The sequence below is a fragment of the Sinocyclocheilus rhinocerous genome, unplaced genomic scaffold, assembly GCF_001515625.1.
Source record: "Sinocyclocheilus rhinocerous isolate Xijiao unplaced genomic scaffold, SAMN03320098_v1.1 scaffold1488, whole genome shotgun sequence".
NCBI classification, from domain to species: domain Eukaryota; kingdom Metazoa; phylum Chordata; class Actinopteri; order Cypriniformes; family Cyprinidae; genus Sinocyclocheilus; species Sinocyclocheilus rhinocerous.
The window spans coordinates 1,653,905-1,675,077 of record NW_015633542.1 but is presented as its reverse complement, the minus strand read 5'-3'; the positions used below and the strand labels follow the sequence as shown (position 1 = coordinate 1,675,077).

The window sequence follows — 21,173 nt, the reverse complement described above, 5'->3', positions numbered from 1 at the left end:
GACTGTTTTCTTGATTGAAATATGTGATGGCCATCCTAATGTACCCCTCATTTTCAGTAGCACAGCAGCATATAACTGTTTGACGCGTGTAGTAAGTGGAAGTGGCTGCGCGTCTGTAGCCGATCATTGCTGTGAATGGTCTTCTCTGAGCACAGTCGTTTCAATGTCCTACAAAACAAGGATGTGAAATCTAAACCGCTGCATTTGAAGTATATCACAGACCATGTGAAATACCCATATCCTTAAAGAACATCTCATGGAAAGCACCTTAAACTTGCCCTGCTTGTGACTCGGAATGTAAACTTTTGTAACGTAAATGAGAGTTCAGCCTGGTAAACGTGATGTAATTGGTTTAAATGGGATGCTGGAATTGTGACTGAGATCTCCCAACGCTCTGAAACAAAAGCTGAGACTTCAGTTTCACAGCTACACCCTTCACTGGATTATTTTGCTTTTTCATTTTGGGATTGTGAAATCAACCAGTATGAGAATGTAATATAAATGTGCCAACTAATAAACACCAGTATTTCATCTCAAAGTTTCAGTGACTTTGTCCCATAAGAGTCAAAATTGTAATACTTTTTTAGCATGCCAAATATTCTGATTTATGTAGCATTGTGTTTGTACTTCATGGCTTTTGAGGCAAACTATATATGCTAGTGTGTAACGTTAAAATGTTGTCAAACTATTTACATTTAAGATTTACAGGATCCTTCCAGGATGATGGACCAAAATTGACAACACCGAAAGTGCATAAGAAAATTCAAAAATTTTGGGATATTTTTAAAAGGAATAGTTCGTCTAAAAATGAAAATTTGCTGAAAAAGTACTCAACACTTCCAAGATGTAGATGAGTTTTTCTTTATGGCAACAGACATGAAGAAATGTAGCATTACATCACTTGCTCAGCAATGGATGCTCTGCAGTGAATGGGTGCCGTCAGAATGAGAGTCCAAACAGCTGATAAAAACATCACAATAATCCACACCACTCCAGTCCATCAGTTAACATCTTGTGAAGCAAAAAGCTTGTGTTTGTAAGCAACAAATCCATCAAAACGTTCTAACTCTCCATTTTTTTTCTGGCCAAAATAGGGCCATGTCCACACGTATAAAAAATATTTTTATAAACAGAGTTTTTCCTTCCGTTTTAAAAAAAATCTCCGGCCATCCACATGAAAACGCATGCTATGAAGCACTGTCAAGAGCATGCCAAACCAACAGGTGGCGATATAATATCAACCGTAAAGCCAGGTTGGCCAATCTGAAGCCTGAAAAAGTTTCCAGTAGGCGGAGATAACAGCACAGGCTCCGACGTCACAAGCCAGAAACTCCGGTTTAGCTGTCTACACGATAACACTGCAACCGGAGTTTTTGAAAATCTTCACCCTGGCAGGCGTTTTCAAAAATGTTCGGTTTTAGTGACCTGGTGCAACGTTTGCGTGTGGACGAACGGCCAAACTGTGTAGAAAAAGCAGCGGTTTTAAAAATAACTGCATTCGTGTGGACAGGGCCTTATAATCCATTATAACACGAACTCCAGTGGGAAAAAGTCCATGTCCTGTTGTCTCTTACATCAAAATCCACACACATTTGTTTTGGACTGTTTTGTAAACGGTGCTTGATCTGTGCAGATTTCTCTCCTGATTCAGACGAGACGCAAGCAATATTATGGATAGTGGACTCATATTTCAGCCAGAAGCAAAGGTTTGAAGATAGAAACATCTTGATGGATTTGTTTCTTACAATCACACAGCTTTTCCCTTCACAAAATGTTAATTGATGGACTGAAGTCGCAAGGATTATTGTTTTGTTTTTATCAGCAGTTTGAACTCTTCAGTAAGTTTTTCAGCAAATTCACATTTTTGGATGAATGACTCCTTTAAGGCACCAAATAACACAATGAATGCATTCATAAGTATCTGAAACCAATATATGAACAAGTCGGACACAGCAGTACTTTTAAACCTTTATTGTACAGATAATGTAGAAAATTACTGTGGCTGTTGTCCTCGGCCACGGCCAAAACCACCTCTCTGAAAACACAAAAGAGAACGCATGCAAAAGTAAGCGTCATAATATCCTTTTCCCAGTAGGATGATTTAAGCTTGCGTTTATGTAATTGTTGAATTAAAATAGCATTTAAACAGAAGTACTTACAAACTGGAATTCTGTGGCTGCACCTGCACCAGCTTCAGCCTTCTTGTCTGCACCAGCTGTAAGATCAGTTTTTAGTTTAACACCATCCCACACAGAGGTTAAGAATAAGCTGATGTCAACAGTTAGGATGTATTGTGTACGTACGCGGAGCTGCAGACCGTCTGTAAGCATCTCTGTCTCCCTCGCCACGGGCCAGACGAGCCGGTCTCTCTCCCTCAAGACCTGCAGAACACCACATTTAGTCAAGCTCTTTGAAAGGGAGGGACTGTGACACATTATGAATGACAATTTGCATTTATATACAACCATTCATCAGTCAAGCACCAAAAAAAAAAAAATGGTCAATGCACTTTATTCAATTTCTTCTGAAGCCATAACATAGCTTTCTAGCAATAATGATTTTACAAATTACAGCATGAGAGATATGAACTACTTTTAGGTTTTTTTTGTTCATTATGAACATCATTGCATGGAAAAGCTGTGTGGATTTTCTTCAAAATATGTTGCATGGAAAATCATGAAGGTGAATGACAGTTTTTCCGTTCTGAAACGCTCTCTAGGAGAGGACAATGAGCCTCTTACCAAAGACTATAGATAACCAAAGACGGTTCGCTCCTATTACTTATGAATGGGAAAAACTGCAACGCGCAATATGGTGGAATAGTCCCGCCTTCTGAATGAAACAGCCAATGGCTGATTGGTAAAGTCATTGTGTCACTGCAGCTGCCTTTAGAAGCTCCGGTTCCCATAGAAACCCAAGACTCGTGGCTAGGGCTGTGCAAAAAATCGAATGCGATTTTCAAGCGCATCTCGTCAGTAAAACACTCCAGCACGTGCTTTCAGATGGAGCGGCATTTACTACACAGAGCCGTAGTTCACTGACAAGCTACACAAAATCGGCAATGAATAGCCTGCGATTTTGAATGCGATTTTGTGTAGCTTGTCAGCGATCTACGGCTCTGTGTAGTAAATGCCGCTCCATCTGAAAGCACGTGCTGGAGATTTACTACTAATCACAGAAGCGGCTTTACTGACGAAATTCGCATGAAAATCGCATTCGATTTTTTGCCCAGCCCTAACTCGCGCTTATGACTGCACATGCACATTGGCTGGTCTTGCCTGAAAAATATGCTTTTTTTAACGCTATTTGAGCATGAGGAACAACATTCATGGAGCAGTTCATTTCAGATTTTTTTGCTCATTTGAAATGTGTAGTTTAATTGTGAGTTCAGCAGGCAGTTTTTGAGATTTCAGGATTTCAGCATTTAGATAGGACTTGGTCTTGGATGCCCAAAATAGCTGCCCGGAGGCGCTGCAAATATGGCTGCCGAGCGAACAGACTTCCCTTGAAAGGGACTTTGCTCTTACCCTTGGGACGGGGTCTGGCGGTCTCTGGGCGGGTCTGGCGGCGGAGGGTGGCGGGCACGATCTCTGGGGGCAGGTGGAGGAAGTCCCGCAGGTACTGGATACCCTCATTGGTCAGGTACCAGTAGAAATGGCGCCAAGCAAACTGCTCTTTGACGTACCCACATGACTTCAGAGACTGTGAAGGTAAAAGTATTTTAACATACATTCACATCATCGTCATTGACTGGTCCAAGTTTGTGCTGTTCATGATGGTCAGAAGGACTCACCTGCATAGCCTTCATCACGTGAAGGTTGGGTACATTTTTGTCAGCAAGCTCTGGATGTTTCGTGAGATGCACATCTTTTTTGGCCACCATGACACCCTCTTTGAAGAGGAGCTCATAGATAGCAATGCGGTTCTTCTTGGGCATCAACATCTACAGAAAGAGAAATACAATCATTTAAATATTTATCCTCCTGGGACCCAGGTATAGACTTTTGTCCTCTGTAGAGGACATTATATTTTAGTGAATTTCGTTCAGAGCACATTCAGGGCTTTTGAGAGATATCACATGTTTGGAGGTTTGATCATAAACACACTTGTCCTTGTTCTTTAAAAATGACTGATATTGACAGAATGATCCAATTTAGTACTCTTAGGAAAATATGATCATATTTTGTAATTATTATTTAAATCTGACTAATTTTCAAATTGTTTGTCATAAATTAACATCTCAGAAAAATCTTATGGGGTTTTAAATCAGAATATGACTTATGAAACAGGGCATAATTGTCATACATGTCTTCTGTTGAGGACACCAGGACAAACATCATGTTAATCAGGCACAACAGGGAAAGAAATTATAGATCAATATTCCTATGAAAGGCAAGGCAAGTTTATTTATATAGTACATTTCATACACAATGGTAATTCAAAGTGCTTTACATAAAAGTAAAATAATCATAAAAATGTTTCACAACAATAAAACAAGGAATTTAAAATGATTTAAACCAGGACAAACATCATGTTAATCAGGCACAACAGGGAAAGAAATTATAGATCAATATTCCTATGAAAGGCAAGGCAAGTTTATTTATATAGTACATTTCATACACAATGGTAATTCAAAGTGCTTTACATAAAAGGAAGTAAAATAATCATAAAAATGTTTCACAACAATAGAACAAGGAATTTAAAATGATTTAAAACGAATTTAAAAGTTAAAAATATAAAATGATTACACATAAAATACAGTGCAATCAGTTCGGATGAAATATGAGATTATGAAAATGTTGAGTTAAGTTATTACTCAAATTAATACACTGCTTTCTTCATTATGGTTTTCCCAAGAACAACACATTAATATGCAAATTAGATGCAGTGTATAGATACACTGAATAAAATGGGAATATGTAACGTTATATGGACATTTTACGCACATATTCCATAAAGTACAGTAGTATATCAAATCGTTGTTATATCTTTCATAACATAGTTGAGAATCATCAAGCACTGCTGTAGTACCACGGTACAGTAATGATACCATGGTATTAATGGTACATGTTAAGATACATGAATATAATCGTCATGTTAGTACCATGGTAAAAAAAAAAACATGGTAATTTTTGTCAGCTCAGCTATGAAGACATTAGCATGCTAAACGCGTTAACTTATATTCATTAACATCAGTTTCAAGGACGTTTTTTGCACTTAAATGACTTACTTTCTTGAGCAACAATAAATCGTTTATTCAATGTTATTTTCTTATTTGATGTTACTATATTGACTTAATGCGAGCCGCCGAAGCGCACAAGACGGTCACATTTCCTGCCTTATATGTAGTATTTCTCGTCTGCATATTTTCTCAATACTAGGATATATTCATTATTAGGAATCTCTCTTAACAGAATTCGCTTGAGACAACACCTAAAATAGTAAGATGATGAAGATTTTGCACGGATTTTCGGCTCTTATTTCGGCCTACCTTTACTCCTGCTGAGAGACCGGAGCCGGAAAGAACGTCCTCAGCTCTACTTCCGGTATTATTTCGCTGCGCTTTATACAGCCACAGCAGCGAAGCGCGCAGCGCCATCTAGTGAAGTGGAGGTGTTTTAAAAAAAATTGTCACAGCTTGGCTTGAAGGGGTTATATGATGCTGCTAAAAAGAACAGGATTTGGTGTATTTGGTGTAATGAAATGTGTTTATGCGGTTTATCCACGGTGAAAGTTGATGTATTTCCTCAGCGACCAGCACAGATCAGCTCTAGGCATGACGAAGCAGATATGATCCTCTTTTGGAAGACCAAACAAAGTAGTTTCGCTTTCACAACGAAGCACACAGCGTCTTCAGGACATGGCTGCAGCGTCAACAATACTACAGCGAGAATAAAAGTTAAAAAAAAATTAAATGCATGTCCTCAGTCCTCATTCATTGTAACTGCATGAAAACAGTGACCAGTACAATTCAGACATTGGCTGTTTTGAATATAAATACTGTCCTGTTGTGACATCAAATTATTATAATTTTTTTTCCAAAACTCTTTTTTTCTGGCTGGACAGAGTTGAATGCTGAGCATGCATTTAACTATGAAGGTTGAGTGTACATATTTTGAAGGATATGTATGGCATGTGACCTTATCGCATTTCATGGATCTGTGCAATGAACTCAAAGTAAGTGTGTATGGACTACTTCATGGTACTATTCCTAAATGTTTTCTAAACCTGATTTTAGAGTTACTGGCTCTTTGGTTGTGGACAAACAAGGTGTTTTAATGTTGACATTTGAAAGTAAGCCTATGAGAGAAATCAAATATATTGGTTTTATGTGCTGTTATATGTGTTAGACAATTATATTTAAACTCTTTTAAAAGGTTTCTTGAAGTTTCAGTTTTGGCATGAGATCTGGGAACATTTCAATAGCTATTGCTCAATTCAATTGCAAACTAAACCTCTTCACCGGATGCGTTCACAAGAAATGTGTTTGTTAATATTTCAGCGCTCAGCTGATTTCTCTGGCAGTTTGTGTTTGGCAGCGAACAGCGTTTTCCTGTTTTCCCATCTGTGTTGTGAGGCGGCGATGTGTTTAGTGCCTGAGGCTTGTGGACTTATGGGAATGAACCTTACAGGAGCTTTGATTGGTGTTCCACCTGTGCCAACAAATTGAGAAGTTAACATTGCAACACCTCCATCTGCTTTCGTACACGGACCACCTGTGCCGCACTGACTTTGCAAATTCCTTTCATTTAATATTATATTTAGGAGCAGATTTGCACTATAAAGTGTTACTTTAGTATAATTGAAATACTATTATAGTTTTTTTTTAAATATATTTATTAGAATTAGATTTTTAAAAATATTTTCTGTTTTGATTTTAGTTAAATGTTTAATTACTTAATAAATATTTATTTCTTTTAGTTTTATTTAGTTTATTTAACTTAAACTGAACAAACGTGAGGAAATGTTGCCTTGACAACTGGCTGAAGTAAAATAAGTTTACATATTTTATTTTCAAGTGATGGCTTTTTATGATTTTAGTTTTAGTTAAATGATAATAACCCTGATTATTATGAAAGTGGCAGGTTTAAATCCAACTTTTAAAAAATGCAAAGTAGCTAATGAATATTGTATCAAGTATTATGATGTCACCAAACATTTATTTTTTAATTTATTATTATTATTGTTTATGTTGCCTTGACAACTGGCTGAAGTAAAATAAGTTTACATATTTTATTTTCAAGTGATGGCTTTTTATGATTTTAGTTTTAGTTAAATGATAATAACCCTGATTATTATGAAAGTGGCAGGTTTAAATCCAACTTTTAAAAAATGCAAAGTAGCTAATGAATATTGTATCAAGTATTATGATGTCACCAAACATTTATTTTTTAATTTATTATTATTATTGTTTTTTTTTGTTTTGTTTTTTTACTGCAGTATGCACACATTGAAGGCCAAAATCAGTAAGCATTAGCAATGTTTCACCAATAGGTTGCAAAAACGAACCCTTAAATGAACCCATGTAAATACCACAGTACATACATGTATATATCAAAGTACCATGGTATTAACATGACTGGATCATGGTACTGCCCCACAACTTTTTTTGTTAAAACATCCCCACCACCATAGTCGTACATGTTTTTTGTGCTTTTTTGTAAATAGACTGAATTAGGAGTTGAATTGAACCATAGTCAACTGTAAGTCTTGCACGAAAATGTGGAATGTGAATGATTCAAATCACAGATTTCATTTATTCGTTGATCTTAGTACGGTGTTTATTTCAGTAAAGGTCATTAATATGTAATGTGGGTCTCTTTACTGACCATCCCCCATCTGATACAACCGCAGCACAACACTGGCTGTTTTCATTCGATACCTTTGTGTTTTACTGATATTCGATTCGCTAACGAATCATTCATTTGAACCGATTCACTCGAACCATTTCACTATGCATTTGCAAACTACTTCACTGTAATTAAGACTGTATGGTTACACCATATAAATGAGTATTCCGTGCTCAACAAAATATTTATGGAACTAATTATTTGATTACATGAAACTGTTGTTCAATTCTGTGAAGTGTGAACAGACTCGGTGAATTTGAGCCAACTCGCTAAAACGAGTTCGCCGTGCGAACCGATTCCCTTAAACCGAATCAGACGGCTCACCGTTATTGTGTTTTACTAGAGTGGAGGATCGTGTGTATCACAGAGAAGCTGGATTCTCGTTCATCTGTGTTTGGTATGTCTTAACGCATGATTTTATTCTCATTTAGCTGCAGAAACGAGGTTGCGTGTCGATATATGCGGACAGACGTGTCGTCTTGCGTTGTGTCATTTATTTCTAAACGCTTGCGCAGTCATTTAAGAACGCTGCGGTTCTTTGCAATACTGAACACTGAACGCTGTGTGCACCTGAATTAATATGCATGTGTCGAATGAACTTGAATTACATGAATAAATTAGACTTTTGTGCATCATTATAGACAACCATACGGTTTTGCATGCGTTTAGCAAAATGTGATGTATTGGAACAAAAATAAACTACTTAAAAGCTATTAAGCTAACTATTAATAATAGAAAACATTGCATATTTTAAAGTCATTTTACAGAAAGACTTAAGGAGGGTTGTTTTAATATTTATAGAATGTACTTATTAATTAATTAATGTTTAGAATATGCTATTCCAAAGTTATGTACATACAGTATATGCCATATATATTTTTGGACATTTTATCCTTGCAAAAAGTGCCATGGTACAGTGATTGTATCATATGGGAATGCCATGAAATATACTCTCCAGTGTACTTTTTTTGTAAGTGTACCTTGTGTTTTGTATCATATTTCAATATAATTGTTTATATAATTCACCTACTGTCTACAGTATTGGAAAATATGGTGCTGTAAAGTTATGGATAGCTCATTAGTTTCACTTAATCCTTCATCCTGCTAAAAATGAGTTAGGAACTTTTAGTTGAAAATTAACAGTTTTTGTCTTTAAAAAGGTTTGTACTAAAAAAAAAACAGCAGTATGGTTTTTGGACGTGGTGCTATTATAGTGGCATGTGAATTAGGAAGCCAGTTTAGGGCACTTGTTATCCCAGTCCTCTGTTCTGAGATCCACAATAGACCGTTTTAGTAAATGCAATCTCTGTTGCTCCCTAAGGAGACTTTACTGTCTTCTTGCATGATAAACTTAAAAGGTCTGCTTTAATAAATCAATAGCAGGTCTCGTAGCTGTAAAGAAGATGAATCATTACAACAGTGTGTTATTTGATTAGTGAATGTCTGATGGTGGTTGTCTCTGTTGTCATTTAGTTTGATCTTACTGCTGATCCCATCTGTCTCCACCAACAGTAAATACGCATGTGAGTGTGTGTCTGAAGTGAACTGCTGCTTCACAGACACCAGATGTCCTTTTGACTTCTGTTCAAGTCAAAGTTGAAATCCTCCCATCGGAGGGTCTTGAACTGTCCAAGGTCCGCATGTGAGTGTGTGTCTGAAGTGAACTGCTGCTTCACAGACACCAGATGTCCTTTTGACTTCTTCTGTTCAAGTCAAAGTTGAAATCCTCCCATCGGAGGGTCTTGAACTGTCCAAGGTCCTGAATTGTCCCTTGACACCTGAACTCTTTAGCTCTGGGTCAGTTAGTATTTGTTCTGCCAGGGAAAGCTTCTGATTTCTGTGCAGTGGGAATTTGGCATTTCTTATATATTCTATGTAGTGCTTAGTATTTATTTAAAATATATATATACATATATATATATACACACATATATATATTTGTTATATCTGTCTTTTTTTTTTTTTACATTTTCTTCTCATTTGTATGGAAGCTTGTTTTCACCACAGAATAAAAAACTAAAAAGGTAATTGCAACTTTTGATCTCACAATTCAGACTTTTTTATATCTGAAAATTATTATATCTTACAATTCTGACAATTTTCTCGCAATTCTGACTTTTGTCTCGTAATTCAGAGAAAAAAAATCAGAATTGCATGATACAAACTCAGAATTGTGAGACATAAACTTGAAATCCAGAGGAAAAAAAAGTCGGAATTGTACAATATAAACATCTCGCAATTCTGTTTTTGTTTGTTTGTTTGTTTCCAGAATTAGAACTAAAAAAAGGTAATTGTGACTTTTTGTCTCACAGTTCAAACATTTTTTTCTCAGAATTGCAAGTTTATATCTCACAATTCTGAGTTTTTTTCCTCATAATTATGAGAAAATAAGTCAGAATTGTGAGATAAAAAAAGTCCCAAATAACTTTATTTTTTAATCCTTGGCCGAAATGGGCTTCCATTCTGCTCTCAAAAATGTAAGAAAGCATTTTGCACAAGCAAGCACCGCTTTCATTTTCTGCAGAACATTTTTAAATGTAATCTCCCCCAATCCTTTCACCTGATGAAGTCAAAGCCATAAAGTATACTATAGCTCTTTAACTGGATTGTGTTGGAGGACTCATTCACCTTGATGGTTGTACTGTTGAAATCTCGTTCTGGATCTGTCCTTCAGCCTCTAGTGGCTTCAGATGGCGACTAAAACCAAGGAGAGCGTGTCCTTAGAGGCTTTCAACTGAAGGTACAATACAAGGTCCTCAAGGTCTGAACGCTTATCAGTGGCGTAAAACTCTCAGTGAATCACAAGGTATTCTTCAGTTTCAAACTCTGCTGAAATTCCTTTAGAAAGTAGATTATCATTCCATATTGCCAAAATGTACTGTTCAGTATGCAGTGAGTAGCACACTAGTATTCCGTTCTGAATGATGTGTCTGTTCAGTTGCATAACCCAGACTGAATCATTTGTATTTTATCATGCGAGGAAAGTTCATGGTCTAGCACCTCATTACTCAATTTAGGATGATTGGGGTCGAGAGTTGGACTCAAGCACAGATTTTATAACCTGGGTACCTACTTTCACCCTTTACAGCCCACGTGGGGATTCCAACCTCTGACCTGGTTACAGCGCTAATTCCTGTTCCTTTGATTTATCACTAGTTTTTGTTGGTACGGTTTTTTTATGGAGCTTTAGTTTTAGTTTTTTTTTTTTGCTAATATTATTTGCTACCTAGTATTTGTGTAATCAGTTTGGCATTGTATTTTTAAAATTAATTTGGTACTTTATAAAATCCATTTAATATTTTATATATAAAAATAATTTATAAAGGGATATAATAATGAAAATAATCCCACGTGGGGATTCCAACCTCTGACCTGGTTACAGCGCTAATTCCTGTTCCTTTGATTTATCACTAGTTTTTGTTGGTACGGTTTTTTTATGGAGCTTTAGTTTTAGTTTTTTTTTTTTGCTAATATTATTTGCTACCTAGTATTTGTGTAATCAGTTTGGCATTGTATTTTTAAAATTAATTTGGTACTTTATAAAATCCATTTAATATTTTATATATAAAAATAATTTATAAAAGGAATATAATAATGAAAATAATATACAATTTAATTTTATTTAGAATATTAATTTAGTATTTTATTAATTAAATTAATTTCACATTTTATTTATAACATTCTAGTATACTTATAAAATCAAATTTGTATTTTATTAATAAAAATAATTTAGCATTTTTTTTATAAAATTGTAAAATATAAAATTCTGTAGTTTATTTGAAAATGTAAGCTGATATTGTATTAATACAATGTCAAATTTTATTTATAAAATTAATTCAGTAGTTTATTAGTAAATGAATTTTGTATTTTATTTACAAAATTAATTCAGTAGTTTTGTAATGTAATTTGGTATTTAAAAAATAATAATTTTGAAATGATTAATTTATCAAATTAATTCAGTAGTTTATTTTAAAATGTAATTTAGTATTTTATTAATAAAATCAATTTTGAAATTTATTTCTAAAAGTAATTTAGTAGTTTATTTTAATAAAGCAATTTGGTATTAATACATTTATTTAGCATTTTATTTATAAAATTAATTTGGTAGTTTATTTCCGTTATTTCATATGTTATTAATAAAATTAATGTAGTATTATATTCATAAAATAAAAGTATGTGCTATTCTTTTGTTATTATTCACATGATTCAAATCAGTATGTGGTTTCAGTATAGGACTTTATAATGTCGATTTTTATTTAGATAGTCTAGGAAGAACAGAAAAAAAGAATTATAAAGAATTCTGTGGAAAAGAGAGAAATATGATCAGAACATCGTTTCTGGTCGAATTTGAACCTGAGCCGCTGAGAAGAGCAGGTAGAGAGCATTTTATGAGTCTAGGCTCGTAGGATATATAGGATAGATTACGCTGTTCTTCTTTGAAGCCATCAATGCAACAAGATCTCAGCTGCTGCAGCTCTCCAGCGTCGTATTACCAGGAGGCTGGCTTGCTTTTTGACAGATTCTCATGTGTGTCTGTGCCGGTGAGGATATCAGCTGTGCTGTGACCTTGCCTTACCACACGAACACGTGCAAATCCGCACAGAGACACTTCTGGCTGCTGTGAGATCCTGCATTGATCTCTCTCTGCAGTCTCGCCCAAGTTTCTGTCTGTCTGTGAGATGGACAGAGATAGAGGGAAACAAATTGAAGAGGTGGATGGTAGGACATATCGATTAAGACTAAAACGCTTGAGAGAAAAAGACACCAATGAGATGCTGAGGAGAGATGCGAGATTTATGCTTCGAACATTGCCAAGCAGCAAGTCTGCAACGATCCGATATATATGATCCGTTTCTCGGTTTCTAAACGTCTCTGAAGATGTTTACTTGTGCCTCACGAATGCTAAAAAGATGTGGGAGGAAGAATTTACTTGATGCTTAGTGCAGTTCGTTAGATATTTCCACAACCCCACCCATAAGAAAGATAATCATGAATGAGATCTCTATAAAATCTCTATTGTTTGTTTCTCCTAGACTTCTTTTTACTGAGTAAAATTTGCGAAGATTGAGAGTAAATCTTGTGTACTTCAGTCTCTTAAAGGAATAGTCCACTAGGAACAGATTTGGAGAAATGTAGCTCACACATGGATCCCCTGCAGTGAATGGGTGCCGTCAGAATGAAAGTCCAAACAGCTGATAAAATCATCACAGTAATCCACACCACTCCAGTCCATCAATTAACGTCTTGTGAAGCCAAAAGCTGTGTGTGTGTGTTTGTAAGAAAGAAATCCATCAAGGTGTTTTTAACTCTTTTAGGAACCAAAAATAGCTCTTCTATGGCATCACTGTGAAGCCCCCCTTTGTTTTTAAGTGTGTTTTGTTCAAATGGATTTCAGAGCCTCAGTGGTGCTGCTAGGGTGTGACTGTCATCATTGCTGTTAACAGTTATGCAACGCCTCCAACACATTAAGACGCACATGCACGAGAGAGATAAAGGGAGTGTGCATCGCTCTCTTGAGTATTCAGTGAATGAATGAATCACTCTCAGTTTATGACTCTATTCCTACACAAAGCATCACCTGTGATGTTCAAATCCAAACACAGCTGTGGAGCTTTTGTATTTCACTAACACTAACATAGCACTTGATTTCCATTAAACAGAGATGTTTATTACAGGCAGGAATCTCTGTTATTGCTCATACGTCACTGTAAAAAGCTGGCAACCACAGCTGCCGATATTTTACCGTAAATGTCACAGATTTGTTTTTACAGTGTTGGCAGTACTGTTATTGTTAACTGAAACTATTAATGATTGATTGAAATAAAGCTAAAATAAAAATAGATAAATATTAGATGAAACTTTAACTTAAAATGAAAATTTAAAATGTTGTCTTAGCAAATAACTGAAATAAAATAAGTTGAAGTAGTAAAATTACTAAAACTAAATTAAAAAGAAATGAAAGCTAAACAGATATTATAAAAATAAAAGCTAATAAAAGTTACTAAAACACTAAAATTTAAAGGAAAATAAAAACTGAAATAAAAGCTAAAATATGAATAAATACTCTAATAGTATCTAAATAAAACTAAAATAACACTGATTGAACAAACTCCAAAAACTGTTTTAAACCTGGCCTTTGCCAAACGCATGAATGAACAAATTCATTATCTAATGCAATTGTCTTGCATAAATAGTATCACTTTTATGGCTGCTGTGGGAATGTAAATCCTGCCTTTCAGTTAAAAAAAGCCAATCAGCTTATTGATCATGCATATGCATTACCTGGACCTGAAAATTTGAGCTAAAGTGGCATTTTTTATGTCATTGCTGACACTCATATTGGAAAATGAGTGTCATTTTTGTCATTCTTTAATGGAATATTTGACCCAAAAATGTAAATTTGTTAAAAATTTCATCACCCCCAGGCCATCCAAGATGTAGATTCATCAGAACAGATTTGAAGAAATGTAGCATCACATCACTTGCTCACCAGTGGATACTCTGCAGTGAATGGGTGCCGTCAGAATGAGAGTCCAAACAGCTGAGAAAAACATCACAATAATCCACAAGTAATCACACCACTCCAGTCCATCAGTTAACATCTTCAGAAGTGAAAAGCTGCATGTTTGTAAGAAACAAATCCATCATTAAGATGTTTTTAACTTTAAACTGTTGCTTCTGGCTAAAATATGAGTCCATAATAATGCTTCCATCCCCTGTTGTCCTCTCACGTTAACATCCACTGACATGTTAGTTTAGAGCTGTTTTGGCTTGTAAACAATGCTTGATCTATGCATATTTCTCTTCTGATTCAGACGAGACGACTTTTTCAATGGTGAAAGCAACATTATGGATAGAGGACCGTGTGTGTGTGTGTGTGAATGCAGTGTTGGTAATGGATGCTCTGTGCTGCCTCTGCCTCTGTATTTCACACTTGAATGCACTGAACAGGAGCCAAGCAATGTGTGGGAGATATCTATTTTATTGTGTTTAGAGGCACAAGCATGAGGGCGAGAGAGGCATGTAAGGGTCTATTATATGCAAAGAAACTTTGAAATAATGTAAAGGCCTAATAACTCATTTGTTGGTAGCTGCTGACTGCTCATTTTATTCGTTATGGTTCATTTATGTGGCTTTCATTAGTTTCCGGTTTGCAGTGAGCTGCTCTTAGATTGGGTTTCATGCTGAGGCACGAGCCGAGAGAGAAAATACACGGCCTGAACGTTAATATGGTTATTTAGGCTCAGAATAGAAGAGCACCCTTTGAATTTCCCTTTGGGTCGTGGAGAAAATTGGACTTCTGAAGGTGAAGAAAAGGCCATTGTCGGCATTGAAAATGGGTTTGAACTCATGTGAAATTGGAAAGACATTAGCAGAGTGAATCTGTGAGGCGCATCTTCTGGAAATTAGCCAGTGCAATTAACCTGACCTGAGGTGCTGAGCAGGCTAAAGACAAGCGAGATCCCCATCAAAATCTGAGGTTCTGTATAATCACACTGCAGAATAGAACAGAACAGAATAGCTTTGCTATATATATATATATATATATATATATATATACACACACACTAAATTTTTACATTCTCTGGTGTTATTTTAATATTAATAATATACTATATGTTATTATATATTATATATCTATTATATATTTGTATGAGCTTTTACTTTATATTTTCATTTTATTTTTATTTAAAGTTTTAGTAATTGTTTTATGTTGTTTTGTAATTTTTATTTATTTTTAATGTATATATTGTTTAAAGTAATTTATTTTATTTATAATGTTTCATTTTTTATTTCTGATTTAGTCATTTTAATATTTCAACTTATATATTTCAGCTAACTAGGGTGTTTTTTGTCGTTGCTAGGGTGTCGCTATGTGATTGCTTTGATGTTCCAGGTGGTTGTAAGGGTGTTGCTATGTAGTTTCTTGCTTTTGTCATTTTTATTTTTAAGCATTTCTATACAGTTTTAATTTATTTTTATTTCAGTTTTAATTTAAGTAATTTTAGTACTTTAGCTAGGGCATTGCTATGTGGTTGCTAAGGTGTTCTTCATGGTTGCTATGGCGTTGCTGTGTGGTTGCTAGGGCATTGCAATGTTTGATGCTCTGATGTTCCAGGTGGTTGTTGGGGTGTTGCTATGTGGTTTCTTTTGTGCTTTTGTCATTTTTATTAGATTTTTTTTTTAGCTTTAATTCATTTTTATTTCAATTTTAGTTTAAGTGATTTTAGTAATTTATTATTATTAATTCATTTATTTATTTTGCTAGGTGTTCTTTGTGGTTGCTAGGGCATTGCTATGTGGTTGCTTCAGTGTTCTAGGTGGTTGTCAGAGTGTTGCTATGGGGTTGCTAAAGTGTTAAGGGTAGTTGCTAGGGCCTCTCTATGTGGTTGCTAGGGCATTGCTATGTGGTTGCTTCAGTGTTCTAGGTGGTTGTCAGAGTGTTGCTATGGGGTTGCTAAAGTGTTAAGGGTAGTTGCTAGGGCCTCTCTAGGGCCTCTCTATGTGGTTGCTAGGGCATTGCTATGTGGTTGCTTCAGTGTTCTAGGTGGTTGTCAGAGTGTTGCTATGGGGTTGCTAGAGTGTTAAGGGTAGTTGCTAGGGCCTCTCTTTTGTGGTTGCTAGGGCATTGCTATTTGTTCTAGGTGGTTGTTATGTGGTTCTCGGTCGTTGCTATCATCCACCTTGCAAAAACTGAAAGTCTGATTTAAAAAAGCACATTTCGTAGCAAACAAATCATACAATCTGAGGCATCATTAATGTCTGTAGCACAAACAGCACAGGACGATTTACGCAATTTACAGAACCATTTGAAATGCTTAAAGATATGGGTTTGTTCAAATCATTATCCCTCAGTGTGTGAGCAATAGCCTAGCTTATAGCAAACTCTACTAGCATTAGCCGTTTAGTTATAGTCTCAGCTATTGATATCTGCTGGCCTCAGTCTGGCCTGATCAATGGTATTGACTGGTTCCTGTGGTGGGCGAGATCCAGTCCACTGTGTGCTGAACAGCTTTTAGTTGCTAATTAGCACCATTTTGCTTCCCTTTTTTGACCACAGTATTGAATAACAGCGTATCCATCAGTATTAGTCCCGATACTTTAAAAAAATATTTATTCTCTCATTTAGAAATGTTTCTCTCATCTACTTTTTGGGGCATTAATACCCTGCTTCCCAATTTACTTACTAGTATGCACTAAACTGTATGCACTAAAAAGGGGTGTGTAACATGTCACAAATAGCATCCTTCAATGAACACTTGACCTGAAATATGAAAAAACATTATTTTTGCTGTTTTATTTTAGATTGTGTCTGTCTTTTTAAGAGTCAGTGTGTGGTAATGTTGACCTCTGGCTAATCATTGATCGTCTGCCATCTTGCTGGGTGGGGTTGTCAAAGTTCACTTTAATGCATGAGTGTGTGTCAGAGCAAATGTCTCTATATGGATATTTATATATACATACATATTGTGTGTGTGTGTGTAATAGAGAGTGGAAGTGTGAAGTTACGTTTGGCAGCTTTAGACACACCCACTGGTCAGGAGTCAGGAGTATCTAGTGTCACTCGCAGGTCCTGGAACATCTTTTTCTTTTAGGCTGGATTTACCAGGTGAGAGATTGTCTTTTACAGAACAAATATTTTAAGTCTAAATCAAATACTGAAAGTCTGTCTTGTGTGAATTATAGACTGTGTAAGAGTGAATGTCACGAAACCTGTCAAGAATATGTCCAGTGTATACAAGTGTCAGTGTATATTTTTCTCTAATATGTGATTACCAATGTGTGAAAAATAATGTATATTATAATTTATTTATTGACATAATTTATTTTTAATAATTCATTTTTGCATGATATTTAGATTTTTGCTAAATTCAATTATTTGATAAAAAATTCAATTGCATTCCAATACTTTTTTTATGTAATAGACTAACTTTATTAATGGAATAGAATCTACTGAAAATCAATATCGATAATAATAGGATATACAATAAATAAAACATCTAGATGAATTTGAGAACAAAATGTACTTAATCATCACTTAAATAATTCAATTAAAAATAATTTATTGTTTTTCTGTGGTTGCTAGGGCATTGCTATGTGGTTGCTTCAGTGTTCTAGGTGGTTGTCAGAGTGTTGCTATGGGGTTGCTAAAGTGTTAAGGGTAGTTGCTAGGGCCTCTCTATGTGGTTGCTAGGGCATTGCTATGTGGTTGCTTCAGTGTTCTAGGTGGTTGTCAGAGTGTTGCTATGGGGTTGCTAGAGTGTTAAGGGTAGTTGCTAGGGCCTCTCTATGTGGTTGCTTCAGTGTTCTAGGTGGTTGTCAGAGTGTTGCTATGGGGTTGCTAGAGTGTTAAGGGTAGTTGCTAGGGCCTCTCTATGTGGTTGCTAGGACATTGCTATGTTGTTCTAGGTGGTTGTTATGTGGTTCTCGGTCGTTGCTATCATCCACCTTGCAAAAACTGAAAGTCTGATTTAAAAAAGCACATTTCGTAGCAAACAAATCATACAATCTGAGGCATCATTAATGTCTGTAGCACAAACAGCACAGGACGATTTACGCAATTTACAGAACCATTTGAAATGCTTAAAGATATGGGTTTGTTCAAATCATTATCCCTCAGTGTGTGAGCAATAGCCTAGCTTATAGCAAACTCTACTAGCATTAGCCGTTTAGTTATAGTCTCAGCTATTGATATCTGCTGGCCTCAGTCTGGCCTGATCAATGGTATTGACTGGTTCCTGTGGTGGGTGAGATCCAGTCCACTGTGTGCTGAACAGCTTTTAGTTGGCAATTAGCACCATTTTGCATTTTGCTCGTTGCTGGTCACAGTATTGAACAGGGCCATATCCATCAGTAGTCCCGATACTTTAAAAAAAAAATTATTCTCTCATTTAGAAATGTTCTCTCACCTACTTTTTGGGACATTAATAATATCGATGTCTGCTTCCCAATTGACTGTGCTTCCTACTACTAGTATGCACTAAACTGTATGCACTAAAAAAGGGAAAAGCACATACAGGTGTGTGCATCATGTTATAAAATAACAAACTTCCATTGATGAAGACTTGGCCTGAAATATGAGTTTTATAAAAAGCATTATTTTTGCTCTTGTTGGTGTGTTTTATTTTAGGTTGTGTCTGTCTTTTTAAGACTCAGTGTGTGGTAAGGTTGACCTGTCATTCCTCTGGCTAATCATTGATCGTCAGCCATCTTGCTGGGTGGGTTGTCAAAGTTCACTTTAATGCATGAGTGTGTGTCAGAGCAAATGTCTCTATATGGATATTTATATATACATACATATTGTGTGTGTGTGTGTAATAGAGAGTGGAAGTGTGAAGTTACGTTTGGCAGCTTTAGACACACCCACTGGTCAGGAGTCAGGAGTATCTAGTGTCACTCGCAGGTCCTGGAACATCTTTTTCTTTTAGGCTGGATTTACCAGGTGAGAGATTGTCTTTTACAGAACAAATATTTTAAGTCTAAATCAAATACTGAAAGTCTGTCTTGTGTGAATTATAGACTGTGTAAGAGTGAATGTCACGAAACCTGTCAAGAATATGTCCAGTGTATACAAGTGTCAGTGTATATTTTTCTCTAATATGTGATTACCAATGTGTGAAAAATAATGTATATTATAATTTATTTATTGACATAATTTATTTTTAATAATTCATTTTTGCATGATATTTAGATTTTTGCTAAATTCAATTATTTGATAAAAAATTCAATTGCATTCCAATACTTTTTTTATGTAATAGACTAACTTTATTAATGGAATAGAATCTACTGAAAATCAATATCGATAATAATAGGATATACAATAAATAAAACATCTAGATGAATTTGAGAACAAAATGTACTTAATCATCACTTAAATAATTCAATTAAAAATAATTTATTGTTTTTCATAATTTATTTGTTTTTAATAATTTATTTGTTTTCAAAATATAATTTCTTTGGATTTTTTCGGTGAAATGTCATTTATTGGAAAGATAGTCAAGATGACAAAAGCTGAAAAATAGTGAGTTATAAAGAATGATGATGAATGAATGAAATTCCAGTGACATCAGACGTCAATTATGCAAATTTTTAAAACGGAGAATTCCGGTCCTTGATTCTGATTGGTTGAGCCACGTTCGAAGCTGTTGTAAATTACTCTACAAACATACACCTTTGTTTACTTTGTGTGTTGCTCGGCAACCACTTTGTTGCAAGCACAACTGTTTCTGAGGAACTACATTGTTTGGTGGAAGAATACTGTTTTTATTAATATCATTACACTTTATTTGCTGTTTTATTTTGTGAAACCTAACTACGTATATGGAATAACCGTTTTATAAAAGCAATAATCCCCGTGAAGCCGTGGTTTACAGTGAATTTATAACAGCTAAGGGGCGTTGTTACAACGCCCCTTAGCTGTTATAAATTCACTGTAAACCACGGCTTCTTGGGGCTTATTGCTTTAATGCCTGTAAGTGTCACATTAATAATGTGACATCATGCTTTATGATTGAGTGTCATCTACAGGGCTTTTATATCCAGCCCCTGTTGCTGTAACGTGAAGCTTTTCTGTCAGTATCACAAACGTGCTTGAAGTTTTCCCTCTCAGCTCAGGAAATTACGTCTTCTCTTATTTCGGTATCGTCACCTTTCAGGACTGCTCTAATCAACTCGATGTGGAGCCGATAGGCTGAAATTGTGTTGACTTGCACAGGGCAGCTTGTTAGCGACGGCCTCAGTGTGTGCAAACATACGGCCTGTTTTTCTTGGCTGTGTTGAGAGCTTTTGGGAGAGAGGTGTTTAGTTTCGGTGCAGGGTGCTGCTTGAATGTACTTTATTTATAGCTGCAGACAGCAAATAGAATCTGGTCACTTGCTGAGGAGGAGAATAAGGGATAGAAAATCACTCGTTTATATGCAGAAAAAATATGCTGAAAGAAAATTGGTGTAGGGTTTACTTGGAAACATTTTTTATATAATTTTTTTAACTGCATTAGGTTAAGTCTGATCAGATTCTTTAAGGTTACATCTGCACATTTATAAAAGGTATTTATAAAAAATAATGAAATTCTAAAAATGTAATTTATAAAAATGGCACAAAATATAAAGCATATTAAAATTGCTATAAAAAAATTTTTTCACTCAGAAATTTCATTAAGAAAATAATTTCTTATTTACAAAAAATTACAAAGAAATGGTTAGCATTTTTACAGTGTCTATACATTTATATTAAAATGTAGTATTAGGACAGTAAAATGCAAAATAGAGGAATTTTCACTGGGGGTCTCATATTTTGGACCCTGGTAATAATAAAAAAAAAATC

At 35.3% G+C, this 21,173-nt stretch overlaps 2 protein-coding genes across 3 annotated transcripts in view; one reads left to right on the top strand and one right to left on the bottom strand.

Moving 5' to 3' along the window:
- Positions 1 to 1,956: 1,956 nt before the first annotated feature.
- LOC107744411 (40S ribosomal protein S10) lies at positions 1,957 to 5,577 on the bottom strand. The gene is made up of 6 exons (XM_016558042.1): positions 5,492 to 5,577; positions 3,794 to 3,943; positions 3,528 to 3,702; positions 2,304 to 2,381; positions 2,160 to 2,215; positions 1,957 to 2,035 (listed from the first exon to the last, which is right to left on the bottom strand). Exons 2-6 carry the CDS (start codon positions 3,941 to 3,943, stop codon positions 1,994 to 1,996), a joined length of 501 nt encoding a protein of 166 aa, XP_016413528.1. The 5' UTR covers positions 5,492 to 5,577; the 3' UTR covers positions 1,957 to 1,993.
- Positions 5,578 to 8,173: 2,596 nt separating this feature from the next.
- pacsin1b (protein kinase C and casein kinase substrate in neurons 1b) overlaps positions 8,174 to 21,173 on the top strand; it is a 32,290-nt gene continuing 19,290 nt past the window's right edge. The window contains exon 1 of one of the 2 annotated variants that reach the window (XM_016557993.1): positions 8,174 to 8,247. The gene's annotated coding sequence lies outside the window, so the exon portion shown is untranslated. Of the gene's footprint in view, positions 8,248 to 19,168; positions 19,294 to 21,173 lie in introns of those variants that run through there. The other variant, XM_016557994.1, reaches the window with a different exon arrangement.